The sequence below is a fragment of the Myotis davidii genome, unplaced genomic scaffold, assembly GCF_000327345.1.
Source record: "Myotis davidii unplaced genomic scaffold, ASM32734v1 scaffold110, whole genome shotgun sequence".
Classification (NCBI taxonomy): domain Eukaryota; kingdom Metazoa; phylum Chordata; class Mammalia; order Chiroptera; family Vespertilionidae; genus Myotis; species Myotis davidii.
Genome location: NW_006283436.1, coordinates 2,120,949 through 2,135,265, shown reverse-complemented (window position 1 = coordinate 2,135,265; position 14,317 = coordinate 2,120,949). Strand labels below are relative to the sequence as shown.

Genomic DNA, 14,317 nt, shown 5'->3' with positions numbered 1-14,317 from the left:
TGGGGGGGGGGGATCAGTTATGGGTGATCAGGCCAGCATGAAGAGACAGGAGGGGCCATCAGGCCGGCAGTGGGGGGGGCGGTTAGGGGCGACCAGGCAGGCAAGCGATTAGGAGCCAGCAGCCCGGGATCAGGCCTAAACTGGCAGTCGGACATCCCCCAAGGGGTCCCGGATTGGAGAGGGTGCAGGTTGGGCTGAGGGGACTGCCCCCCCCATGCACAAATTTTGTGCACCGGGCCTCTAATATATATATATATATTAGAGCTATACACATGCACAGAGCTATATCTAACTGCATCAATATACAGCGGGGGCTTGACTTACGAGTGCCCCGACTAACGAATTTTTTGAGATACCAGCTGTCTCTCGGCCCATTTTTTGCATTGAGTTGACAGAGTAATTTGAGTTAACGAGCTCCTTAACGAGCTTGGTCTCGGAACAAATTAAGCTCGTAAGTCAAGGCCCCACTGTATTAAAGTCCATGAGTTCATACTGACACCTTTTCTATATGCTTTTAAGATGGCCCTACCCACGACATTCAAACCCACTCATTCCCTCTGTTCTTCTTCACAAGTGTCTCTGTTCAAGGCCAATTCCTTCTTCCTATTCCAGTAACATATAGTTCTGACCTACTGCCAAATCTCTGGGAAAATGTTCTCAAACTGCTTCACTTTAGAATTAACTGTAGATCTTTTTATAACCAAGGATAATTCACAGGTGACTGTTATGTGCAGTTAGACTGACAACCACTACCATGAGACTTCCCTCTCCTGTTTGTCTTGCTTCTTCTGGTCCACAGAGAGGGAGGAGAGAAGGCACAGATGCTAACAGTTGTTTCTCTGGGGTTAAACATATTAAATGTATATTGGGATTCAAGATTTCCCAATCAGTACATTTAGACTTGCTGCTGTCTTAAGACTACCTCATTTAAGAATGGCCTAAAGTACTTAAATATTTCCAAATTAAATATTAGTTTGGTGAATTAAAAGTAAATTTTAGAGTACCAAGAAAGTATTTCTGAAGTCTTTACTTTTAGTCTTTGCATTTTGTGGCAATAGAGAAGGAAGCAGAGGATCTTTGCTAGCTGTATTCATTTTGGCATATCCCAATGCTTGCCCACCTCTTAAATACCTGGGGCTGGGGTTGGGTGGTGGGAGTACTCATTGTTAACTGCTTTCCCAACTTTCTCATTTTGAAACTGCAACATTTCTACCAGCAACAGCATGCATGAAGGGTAATAGTCTTTTGTCCCACAACTGAAAACAGAGAGGAATAAAAAGACTACTGGAAAAGAAACCACACCACAGGTAAGAGAAGGAATTGGAATTAAGAGTTCAGGAAAAAGCTGGACTAGTTATTACACAATGGTAAAGCAAATAAACACAAGAAACCATTACAAGCAATTCTCAATACTGATTAGAAAATAGTTAACTTAACCTATTTAAGAATAAAATATATTTCAACAGTTAGAATATTGTTTAAAATGTAATAAATACTTCTTATGCTTTTCCTTCAAGAAAATGCTAAAAGATTATGCTTTGCACTATATCTAAATTAATTATATTTCTTTTTAAAAGCAACTGGCAGTTCAAATCTTTCAATGATTTAGATAAACCTTTCCTTCCTCATGCCCAATAATCTATAAGTTTTATAATATTTACAAATTTATCTCATTCTAGTCTTTTCTAAGGCACTAAATCTTCATAAAATATCTTAGATTTCCTTAATTAAGAACTAAAACACCAAACTGAAAACTCAGCTCAGGTTAGGGAATGCCATCTACACTTGGGAAATCCAAGAAAAAGTTATATAACTCTGCTTGTTAACCAGTAGGTGAGTTTCTCCTAAACTATACTATCCCTGGCAGCTGTTAAGCTTCCCAGCTGTTATACTAACAGCTGATGAGGACAAGCTTTCAATGTTAGGAGAAACAGAAATCCACAGAAAATGCTTTGCCTCCAATTATAATTCCTTACGGTTTTTACATTTATATGTTCTTAATATTTTCCAATGTTAGAGAATGTGTTACCATGTGTGGTTCTTACTGTTAATTATGAGAAAAGGAAGGTAGTGAATACTCCTCTGAAATAATGCTTTCCTGTATACCATGTCATTCCACAGCATGAGACCTCTTACTTAAAAATCTGGCTCCTACTGCTTATGAACTTGCCAGCTGGGAACACGTTTATCAACCTGAAATCTGACACACCCGACAACTCAGAAAAGGAGAAAAAGATCCCACTGTATTACCTTTGACTGTTGGCATAACAGGCTTGAAAATGAATGTTTCCCTACTTGCCACGATCGTATCGTAGCTAGAGGCAGTAAAGCCCATTTTTACTTGCAAAGATTAGAATATGGTTTCAAAGGAACTGTGAGTTCTTGGGCTTCCCAAATAAAGGATATGTACAGACTGTCATAGTTTACTGAAGAAATCAAAACATCCAAGGTACATAAAGACATATAATTCCTCATATCACTTCAACTGCAGGTCTAAAATGGTTTGATCAATAGATTTATAAGGGGCATGGGATTAGGTAAAAACTGTACACAACTGGTCAATAGAATCTACTGAAGAGCGGGATTTCTAACATAAAGTTCAACAATACCATTATTGTCTCTTTATTTTCAAAGTATTGAAAATTATTCAATTGTTAGCAGAAAAAAATACGTCTTAAATTCTATTAAGGTACATTCAATTAATCCCAGTTTGCACATTACCTTTCGAGTTTGCATTTTCTCTGTTCTCCTCCGAAAGGCAACATAAGGGTCATTGTTAGTAGAGCCATCTCTTTTCTCTTGTTTTATCTGGGGGATGAGGGATGGCCCCCTGCAGTTTTTACGTTTTCTCACCCAGTAGTCATATACGGCTTTAATAAGATAATCATCTTCGTTTAGCAGCAGTTTTGCTTCTTGAAGTGTTACAAGCTAAATTTAAAAAATTACAAATAATCAACTATAATGCTTGAAAAAGAGAAATCAAAAAAGTTAAAATTATATATTTGGTAAAAAATGTGATGTCAAATAAAACAATTATGATCAGATATCACGATGGCAGAAAACACAATTCAATCAAACAAAGGATTTATTAATAGGAGATTTATCTGAAAATTTATATTTTACCCTGATAGGTAGGGAGTACCACCCACTTAAAATATTTAAGAAGCTTGGATGAATGATAGCTGGGAAGACTACAATAGATTTATGCCTCAGGTAAGTCTTGAACTAGAAGACAACTGAAGTCCTTCAAAATTCTAATATTCTATGATTCTACACACTTGAGGGTCTAACAATTTTCAATAGTCTAACTTCTTTCTGTGTATTTATCAACAGAAACTAGAAGATACAGGTTTCTTTTTCTCCCTCTCCAAAGTAAAAGATAAATACAGGGTGTAGCAAAAGTAGGTTTACAGTTGTTCATATGGAAAACAACACAATAGTAATACAAGAATTAAACTCTGTGTTTCATGTATTCACAACTGTAAACCTACTTTTGCCCAACCTTATGCCCTAACATATTTCAGCTAAATATATAATGCCTGTTTCAAAATTGTAAAAGGACAAATTTTTGGCACATTTCCAGAAGTTTCAACACTATGTAATTTCGAATTTCTTGTACCAATTACAGATAAAAGCAATTCCTCTATCCAAGCTGGTTATATACTAGAGAATCTTTGTTCTCAACACTCGTTCTGTCTGTTACATGACAGTGTCCTAGGATGGTTTCTCTAGGAATTCTGACATTGGTATTTCAGCCAGTATAATGAGAACAAATCTCAAACTAATGTTAGTAAAAATTTGCTAGGTCACATCTGTTTCCTTATAATATCAGGCCAATCAATGTTAGCAAAATGGACTTGGGGTTACACTTACCCATTTACAGTGAATTTTAGAAAAACATCATGGAGGAGTTTTAGTGCTGGAAAGCCTCACTGAAGGATGTTATCTCAATTTTTTTACTTCTATCATTTTAGAGATTAATTTTAAAATCTCTGATATCTCATAAGAAATGTTTCCTTAAAACTTGGATATGAAAGGCAAAAATTTTCTCACTCAAATTATAAGATCCACATATGAACTGATCTGTTGCTTTTATGAAGTCATCTGAAGAAGGCATGACCCATCAAATAAATTTCTGATATGATCTGACTTACATTGGTTTAACTTCATGGAATAATGTAATGACCACTTGGACTTCCAGTCCTATGACAGAATTACTAGGGCTCATTAGTTGGTTTCTTATATAATTTGGCTGCCAAGGTAGTTTGGCCACAGGAAGAAAATACACTGACAATGTAAACTCAAGTATTCTAGTCCATGTAACAAGTGCATTAAAACTTTAAGTGTCCATTCTTTAGTTTATTCAAGGTCTCAGTTGAGTTAGCTTAAATGCATCTGAGAAGCTGAGCAATTTGGTCTTTAAAGTGGAGGGCCAGAGGCTGGAACATGAGACCAAATGAAAAGAATCAATATTTCCAACCATCAACTTTAAACGGACACTTTCTTTTTTACTGTGGGTGAAGTTCTCTGGAATGGTGATATATGCCTCCAAAGTCTCAAGGACAGTGGCAGAGTAAGAATCAAGCTTTGTGGATGTAATGAAATTCCCCCTCATGCTGACAGCATCACAGCATCATTAGCAGCTCTCATGTGCTCTGGGGACCATGGGAACAGCTGTGATTATGCTACACGTGCTTGAGCTGTTTGGTCATTCTGCTTCTGATAAATTTTAATAACATTCACTCGGTAAATAAAAAACTTAATCTAATCTTAGACTGGGGAGAAGGATCGAATTCTTCTGTCAACCGGCAGAGCAGTAGTAAGTTTCTTATATAACAATACTATCAAAATAACACTATCCTGTTGCAAGAGGCATTAGGGGATTAAAACACTGCCTCTGATGCTTTCTTGCTCCTGCTAGAAATTTTCTTCTTCCTCGTTAATTACCCTCTTTGTATTTCAGGTCATAAGAATTCAATATACAATTGACAGTTGAACATCCTGACAATTTTTTCTAGTGTTAACTGTATTTTCTTAGTCAACTGGTTTTTATATTATATAGCAAATTTTTTATTTTATTGAATAATCTTGGTTTTAATCATTTTGTTAAATTATCTGTAGCAATTCTAAGGCAATTAATATCACTATCACCATTATCATTGGTGACAGCATCAATCTGAGTGGGCAAAAACTATGTGTGGGTAAAGTAGTCTCAAATTATGTCACATGATTAAAACCCCACAAAATCAGAATTCTACTATTTTTGAACCTCAGCAAAAAGTTCTGCCACTTAGCATTTTGTCTACTAGAAAGCAGTAGAAAACAGTATTTCACTGGCAAAGCATCTGGGGTAAATTTACTATTTCCAAGACAGGTCTGAGTTGTTTGATTTACTTACTTTGGGGAGATTAAAAATTATTCTACTGTATGGCCTTTTCTTCTAGACTACTAGCTCCATGAGGATGAGGATCATTTAGTTTGTTTATATACAAAACTGATGATCAAGCAATTTCAATGAACACATGTTAAATACACAAATGAATAAATTACATTTAAACGTTTTTGTTTTATATGTACTAGTAAACTATTCAATTAAACAATAAGTAGTCAATAATTAATTACTCATTGGGTTATAGTTTGTGAGGAAGATAAACAAATTTTAAGATAAATCCACAGCCTAAAGAAACTTACAATATGGCCAAAGAGGTAAAATAACACAAATACAAATTAAACAATAAGAGAACAATATAAAAACTCTAGAACTGGGTATTAGTGCAGTTAAGATGCAGGTCAGAGTCACAAGAACACTATGTAAGAGGGCCTGCAGTAGTAGTTTGAGATACAATAATAAATTCATAGGGCAGATACTGAAGAGAATAGCAAAAATAATATGTAGAGGAGCAGTGAATGAGGAGATGAAGACGGCAAGAACCAGGAAATGTGGAGGTCAACAGCATCCAATACTCCAGAGATATTAAGTAGGGTACAGGCTGAGAAGAAACTCTTGGATGGCAATTTAGAAGGTCACTCACTGGTGGACCTTATAGAATTTCTATAAACTGAAATAGATTGTGGTGGTTAATCTTTTGGAAATTTAACAGTGACAGAAAAAGGAGAGGCATAGGTGGTAGTTTATTAAGAAAGAAAGGGTCAAATATAGGGACTCTTGGCAGGGAATTTGGGGGCAGAGCAAAGAAATGAGAGAAGAAACAACTGAAAATGAAATATTCAAGGAATACACACAAGGAAGAATCAGAATTAGAAACTTAAGAGACTAAAGGAAAGGAGTTAAAAAAAATATATATATGATCCTGAGTTCTGAGTCACGGGAGAGGTAAGGAATACAATATAGGATTATCTGGAGTTGAGGGTAACTATCATGCTTTGAGCCTATCCAGTTGCTTTAGAGCCTAGAAGCTTGTCACTGAGCAAAGAGAACTAAAATAGAATAATATTGATGTATGTATATAGTTAATTGTATTATCTACATGCTTTTTGTTTATCCTGTCCCTACTTAGAAAATAAGCTCCACAAGGTGAGAACTTTTGTCACCTCTCCTGTTCACCTGAGCACTTAAAAAATATTACTGACTGAAGAAAAGCATATTAAAGAACAGAGAGGTGAAGGTTTCTGATGATAAGATTGCTAGGGAAATTTGTATATAAAGAAAAATTGAAACTATATCTGATGCCAGTGATCAAAATCCTATAAAAATTATGAGCATTAATTACTATGAATATCAATTTGATAACTAAAACACATTTCCAATTAAAAAACAAGAGAGACATTTTCTTAAAAATTCAGTTTTCAATGTATTTCTTTGGATAGTACACTAGATTTTACTTTCCATTAAGATGGGAGGGGGAGATTGGTAGAAAGGCTAAATATGAGCAAAGTCACTTTACAATATAAAAGTTTTTAGTAATGTTCTGAAAGCTGGTAATGCCTCAGGAATTCAAGAGACTTAAGTTGGGAGTTGAGAAAATGTTTGCATGAGTAAACTAGTGAAAAGTTTTAAGTTTATTTATAAAAGTTTTTAAAAGTTTATTTATATCTGTAACTTCGTACTACTTTAATAACAATTAGCATATTAATATATCACAGAGGTATATCAAAAATTGTTTTAAAAGATAGTTAAAAAAATCTAATTCCAACAGCAACACATGATTATAGTAAAATTGGAAAACAGAAAAACAGAATGAAAACATAAAAAATTACCAATAAGTCCATCACTTAAATATTATCATTACTGCCATTTTGTTGGACTTTCTTGTTCTTTATTCTATGCACAAGTATAAATGTAAAGGCTTTAAATAAAACTCATTTCCATTTAAACATTTCTGTATCCTGGTTTTGAAATAGCAAATTATAAAATGAACTAATAATTTTGAATGGCTGTATGATATTCCACAATAAAGACTGTAAGTTACTCTGAACATCACTATTTAAAAACCTTTGATATTTTCACTAATTATTGTCCTTGAGAATAATTCCTAGAGGTAGGATTACCAAAAAGGTATAAACATTTTATACTTGACATATGCTACTTTCCAGAAAGACCATACCATTTTAAATTCTGTATACCAAATAAAGACTGTCTCATTAAGAAAAATTCACTACTTTATGAATAATTTTTCCTTCACTTAAAATTTTAATATATAAATAAAACTAAAATACATTTAAAATAGTAAGAGTACCTTAATATAAATCTGAGCAACTGAGCAAGATTTGGTATGAGATGTCTGTCTTAGAGACCCAACCAAGCAAATTTAGTTACTGAAGCACCAAAAACATAACCCTATGAAAAGGATCAAGAAGATATTATAATATTGTAACTAGTATTATTTTATATCCCAACAATAAAAATGTCAGAACAGTACTCTTTACACTACCACAAAAAGAAATTATGCTTAAGTATTCATATTCAGTTCAAGAAATATTATAAACAGAAATTCTAGGATGTGAGGAAAAGAAATTCAAAAGACAGTAAAACGCAATACAATATACTTTTAGATCTAAAGAAAATGTAAAATAAAGCTACTAATTGGATTAATTATAAGACAAAAGACATTTTTACAATGTACAGTACCTGATTAGAACTGGCTTTTTCAAGTCTGTCAATCATAATTTCAAATTGCAAAGGCTTAATTTCCATCTTTCTGTTAAGTCTATTTAATAAGGTCTCATCTTCTGAATCCATATCATAATCTGGTTGCTCGTTGTCTAGATTAAAGGCTAGAAAAGAAAAGAAAAAGTGTTCAAATTCAGGAGAAATTGTTTACATATGACCAACAGAATACTCTTAAACTATAAAGCATTGACCAAAGACAAGCTCATGAGCAGACATCTATAAACTGGCTTCAAAGACAACGGAAACAATGAAAATATAAAATTTTAATTCATATATGTTTTAAAGTTTACTAAAAGCAATAGCAAAAATGACACATATTTATCAACATGTTAATTTAGTAGCCCAATGAGAAGTTATGAAACAAAATTAAGAATACAGAAATAAACTCAAATACAAAATATAATGAAAATGGCATTTAAAATCATTAAGGACAAAACCGATTATTTAAAAGGGGAGGAGCTGGCACAATGGACTAATGATCTTTAAAAAATTAAGTTTGGCCAGGCAGTGTGGCTCAATGGTTGAGTGTCTACTGAACGAGGAGGTCACACTTCAATTCCTGGTCAGGGCACATGCCTGGGTAGTGGGCTTGATCCACAGTGGGGGGCGTGCAGGAGGCAGCATCGATGATTCTCTCTCATAATTTCTCTTTCCATCTCCCTTCCTCTCTAAAATCAATCAAAATATATTTTTAAAAAATTAAGTTTGGCCCTGACCGGTTTGGCTCAGTGGATAGAGCGTCGGCCTGCGGACTGAAAGGTCCCAGGTTCGATTCCGGTCAAGGGCATGTACCTGGGTTGCGGGCACATCCCCAGTAGGAGATGTGCAGGAGGCAGCTGATCGATGTCTCTCTCATCGATGTTTCTAGCTCTCTATCCCTCTCCCTTCCTCTCTGTAAAAAATCAATAAAATATATTTAAAAAAAATTAAGTTTGATTCCTGCCAGTCATACCAACAAATGATATATTCATCAAATTTTATAGTAAAAAATAAAACACATTAAAATATTATAAGAAAATGCAAGGGAAAAAAATGTTGTATGGGCAGGTAAAAGCTCAGAAATCATAAACCCGACTAAATAAGTACAAATACAGTAACAGTAGTATATTTTACTCATTAGACAGACTACAATCCAAAACTTGGTGATAAACTACTTTGGAACGTATGGGGGAAGGATGCCTTCTCAAACACTGTGACAAGGAAATTATAAATTGATATTTACATTTAGTTTCTATTGCAGGAATTCATCCGATAAACTTACATAGAGACAAAGACATAGAAATAAGAGTTTTAGATGTGACACTATGAGAAGTAAAAAATATAAAACAAGCAATGGACTAGAGAAATAAATGATGGTTTGTACATAAACTGAAGCCCTGACATTAAGTGACAATGACATATGAAATGAAACCAATCTTTATGAGCATTAAGTAAAAAAAAGTGAAGGTACAGTCCTAGCCGGTGTAGCTCAGTTCATTGGGCATTGTCCTTAGACCAAAAGCTTGCTGGCTTGATTTCTAGTCAAGGCACATGCCCAGGTTTTGGACTCAATCCCGGGTGCGGGGATCAATGTCTCCTCATATCGATGTTTCTCTTTCTCTAAAACTCAATAAAAATACTAGGGGGGAAGAGGGCTTAAGGTACAGAATATTGTATAATGTACTAAGCTATGTTTTTAAAAGAGGAAGGAGTGTATGAGTGTGTATAATCTTATAAAGGCAAAGAATATTTTGTTATTATTTTTATTATTTTGCATCTCCACCCAAGGATAAAGAGAAACATCGATATGAGGAGACATTGATCCCCGCACCCGGGATTGAGTCCAAAACCTGGGCATGTGCCTTGACTAGAAATCAAGCCAGCAAGCTTTTGGTCTAAGGACAATGCCCAATGAACTGAGCTACACCGGCTAGGACTGTACCTTCACTTTTTTTTACTTAATGCTCATAAAGATTGGTTTCATTTCATACGTCATTATCACTTAATGTCAGGGCTTCAGTTTATCTACAAACCATCATTTATTTCTCTAGTCCATTGCTTGTTTTATCCCAACCAGGGATAAAACCTGCAATATAATATAAGTATGTGCCCTGGCCCAGGAATTGAACCCAAAACTTTTAGGTGTAAGGAACAAATACTCCAACCAACTGAGCCAAACCAGCCAGGGTTGCAAGGAATATTTTTACAGGATACTGGTAGTAGTTCTCCTGTAGAAGTGGAATTGTTCGGTAGGAAGTTAGACATGAGCTGCTGGGGTGGGGCCTGCCCTGGGGTCCCAAACAGGGGTCAGACCACATTGCCTTCAGACTGCCTCTCTACTGGTGACCCAGCAGCCAGCAGACCACTAATGGCCAGGATGGGAACCAGCTCAGAGGAAAACAACATGACCTCAAGGCAACCTTACTAGGGTTCTGGACTAATTATAATAAAATTTGCATTGTGGTTTTGACATTAACCCCCACCCCACACTCTGCCCCGGGGTTTTCTGTATGCATTATGGGTAAGATGCACAGAAGAAATATAGTCATGTAAACATTCCTGTCAGTCATCCATGAATGCAAATGAAAGTCTCCACCCAGAATATTTCTCTTTTAAACCATATAACCCAGGAGTTCGGGGCCATTGTCTCTCTTGACTGGCCTGCTCCTCTAAACCCCATTTGGCTTTACTTTCATTTTCATTAACCTTAAAATCGTTTCTGCATTGACAAGAAAAACTGGTAACCCCAATTGGTAACAGAATTTTAAGTAGGAGTTCAAGGAAAGGGGGGATAATTTTAAATTTCTTTTTGTTCCTTTTATACTGTCCCCTTTATTTTAAATGTAAAGCGCTTTAAGATTTAAAAATAAAGGATTTTACGCATGTGTATGTATTAATAAAATTTAAAGAAAAAAAACCCTAAAGTGCCACAAAGTGTGTGTTGAAATCACATATCAAGAGTCAGCGCCAGGCAATGAAAGAGAAACCAATCACCAACAGGTTATTTAAAGACTAGAGGCCTGGTGTGCGGAATTCGTGCATGGGTAGGGTCCCTAGGTCTGGCCAAAGATCAGGGCCAATCTGTGGGGTAACCAGCAGGGCGATTGGGGGGATGCTGCTGGCACCTGCCTTGCTGGCCAGGTGCCGCCAACTCGCCAGCCCTGCTCCCTGCTGCTGCCACCAGTTGGGGCCTGTGGGCAGCTTCTGCCCCCTGGTGGTCAGTGTGCCTCATAGTGACCAGTCACTCTGCTGTTTGGTCTATTTGCTTATTAGGCTTTTATTATATAGGATTATCTACATATTAATGTATAAATGAATGCCCCATATTCATACTGTGTGGAAATTCCTGGCATTCTAAGATTCAGCATAGCATTCTTAAAGTTAATTTATAACACAGTAACAGGAACAGATGTGTGTATTTATGTAATTTTAGTAAAATCACCCACTCAACAATAGATAGTACTGATGGACATAAACTATTTAAAGGCAAAAATAACTGATTATATCTGAACTATGGTTGTTTAGTAAAACTGTACCACTTTATAAAAAATAAAAATAAATGCTACCTAACACTTCTAACCTTATATAGCACTTAATATGGGCCTAGCAGTGTTCAAAGGGCTTTATATATAATAAATTATCACAACCACCCTATATCGTTGGTAATATTTTATCTCTGAATGAGTCTTACATTCGAAAATCTGTAAAAATGTTATTGTATTTAACTTGTATCACATCGTACAAAATAGAGTTAATGAGAGAAGTTATAACTATTCATGAAATGATAGAAATTATTTTATAAGTATGATTCATTTAAAATAGTCCTGAAAATAAAATTTTCTTCTTTATCTTGATATACTGATTATATGATTAGCAATAACTCACAAGTATGCTTTAAAAAATCCAATCCAGGCGGTTTGCCCATGGTTTTCAGCCGGCAACTGCATCCTTGTGCCCAGAAGTAAATTTGCCTGAGCCATTTTTGAGTGTTTGTTTCATTCTTGTTGAGCATTTCTAACAATTTGGGGGCTCGTCTGGGATTTCGCCTCTTGAGATAGTCATCTGGACTCCCTCTCTAGGGGAGGTGCACTCCACCATTTCATTATGGTGGCCTCTGGGAGAGGGAAACCTATGGCACTCCAAGCCGGCAACAGACTCCAGACCGAAAGTTAATCGGCAACACGGGAAGGGCCCGGGAAAGAGAACCGCGGCAACCAGGTAACTAACTGTGCATAGACGAAGGTACAAAAACTTCAGGGAGAAGTCAGCAGTGCCTTGATGGTCCGGACATCCTTGGAGGTTGGGTATATGTCATTGGGAAAGGTCTGGGACATAAAGTGAGTGCGGAGTTCTGATCTGCACTCCCGTTCTCCCGCAAAAGAAATGGCCAGAGAGGGACAAAGCAGATTTCAGGGAGTGCGACACATCTCCCAATATGGGAGGTTGAGCATGAACTTTCCAAGGATGGGAAACAAAAATTCTAGGCCTAGGAAATACATTCCCCAAATAGTCCATGGGGAGAATGCTGAGGCTCAAGGGAAAGGCAGTCCCCAAACCAGGGACAGGAGACATTGCTCTGCTTCGGTGGTTTTTATTTTATGCAGGGCATTCTGTGATGCCTGTGGGTTTGCGTGTGCCTGTAAATATTGTATATAAGAAAAAATCCAATCTGCATCAAATTCAATGACAGATTATGTGGACCCCTAAACTATGTAGATCACTAAAAAGTACTATTCTATCTTTAAAGTGATGTTGTATTTGTAAATTCACATAGTGAGTCAATGATCTGCTTTTAGTCCACAGACTAACAAATAATAAAACCAGGGGTCTGATATGACTAGAAGACATTTTATTTTTTTATAAAGTATATTTTTTATTATTGATAGTATTACAGATATCTCCCATTTTGCCTCCTTCCCCCTGGTTTCCAGGCGCCCCCTCCCCCCAGGTCTTCCCTACCCTATTGCCCGTGCCCATGGGCTATGCATATAAGCATGTAAGTTCTTTGATTTATCACGACTAGAAGACATTTTAGAGGAAGATAGGGTTTTAAAAATGTTGAGCAGAGTTAAGCCAGTATACTGAGTTTCTAAGTTAAACACAAGTTTTCGAAAGTTCAAGGTCATGGCTATCTATGCAAATTTTGTATGCCCATCTTTTACACACCTTTCTTTTTTTTTCAAATTTTAAAACATTTTAATTTATGTGACTTTATTCAATCTTTTTCAAGAGTCTTTTAAATACTTAAAGTCAATGTCTTATTTTTTTAATGTATTTTTTATTGTTGATAGTATTACAGATTATCTCCCATTTCTCCCCCTTTACACACCTACTAATCGTATTCATCCCTTGTTCCTCCACCTATCACCTCTGGTTCTACGTTCTTAATGCTATTCTACAAAAGGCAGTACCATAGCTTCCAAGGCAGGGGAAGGGGCAAGAAAAACTGGGAAACAGAAAAATTAATAGTGAGAATTGACAGGTCTTACAGTATGTTAAATCAGACCAGGGCAAAGACTTGCACTAGCACTGTAAGTTTTCTGATGTTACCTACATTTATCTTGTCATCCAAAAACTTCGAACTTGATTACAGATTCAGGTATTTTATTGCTTCGAAACACCTATACAATTCCATCTGCACCTCTTTTTACCACAGATTACATTGATTATCTCCTCTAGCAGGCCAAACAAGCAAACCCCAAATTCTTTAAAAACAGTGATTACTTTACTGGCTGGTAGGGCTCAGTTGGTTGGAGCATTGTCTGTACCCTAAAGGTTATGGGTTCAATGCCCAGTCAGAGCACTGGGGGAGTCTCTCTCTCTCTCTTTCTCTATCTCTACCCACTTCTTCCTCTCTCTAAAATCAATTTTAAAAAAACGTCCTCCAGGTGAGAATTAAAAATTGTTACTTCTTAAATATAAATATACTAGAGGCTCGATGCATGGATTCATGCACCCGTGGGGTCCCTTGACCTGGCCTGAGGGGATCGGGCCAAAACTGGCTCTCGAACATCCCCCCAAGGGGTCCCGGATTGCGGGAGGGCGGTTCACGGGTGAAACAGCCCAGAATCAGGCTCCCTCCTCTCTGGTTCCGGGTGCATCACCCGAGAACCGCAGCTGCCAAGTCACCGCAGGTCGGCAGCTCCTGCATTGAGTAGCTTCCCCCTGGTGGTCATTGCACATCATAGCTACTGGTCAGACGGTCAA

General features: G+C 36.6%; 1 protein-coding gene across 7 annotated transcripts in view; it reads right to left on the bottom strand.

The window, feature by feature from the left end:
- EPC2 (enhancer of polycomb homolog 2) overlaps positions 1-14,317 on the bottom strand; it is a 120,099-nt gene that overhangs the window by 32,993 nt on the left and 72,789 nt on the right. For all 7 annotated transcript variants that reach the window (XM_006753593.2, XM_006753594.2, XM_006753595.2 and 4 more), the window contains exons 3-4: positions 8,090-8,235; positions 2,722-2,928 (exon numbers count right to left, since the gene is read on the bottom strand). In XM_006753593.2, coding sequence (XP_006753656.1) covers positions 2,722-2,928; positions 8,090-8,235 — 353 coding nt within the window. The remainder of the gene's footprint in view (positions 1-2,721; positions 2,929-8,089; positions 8,236-14,317) is intronic.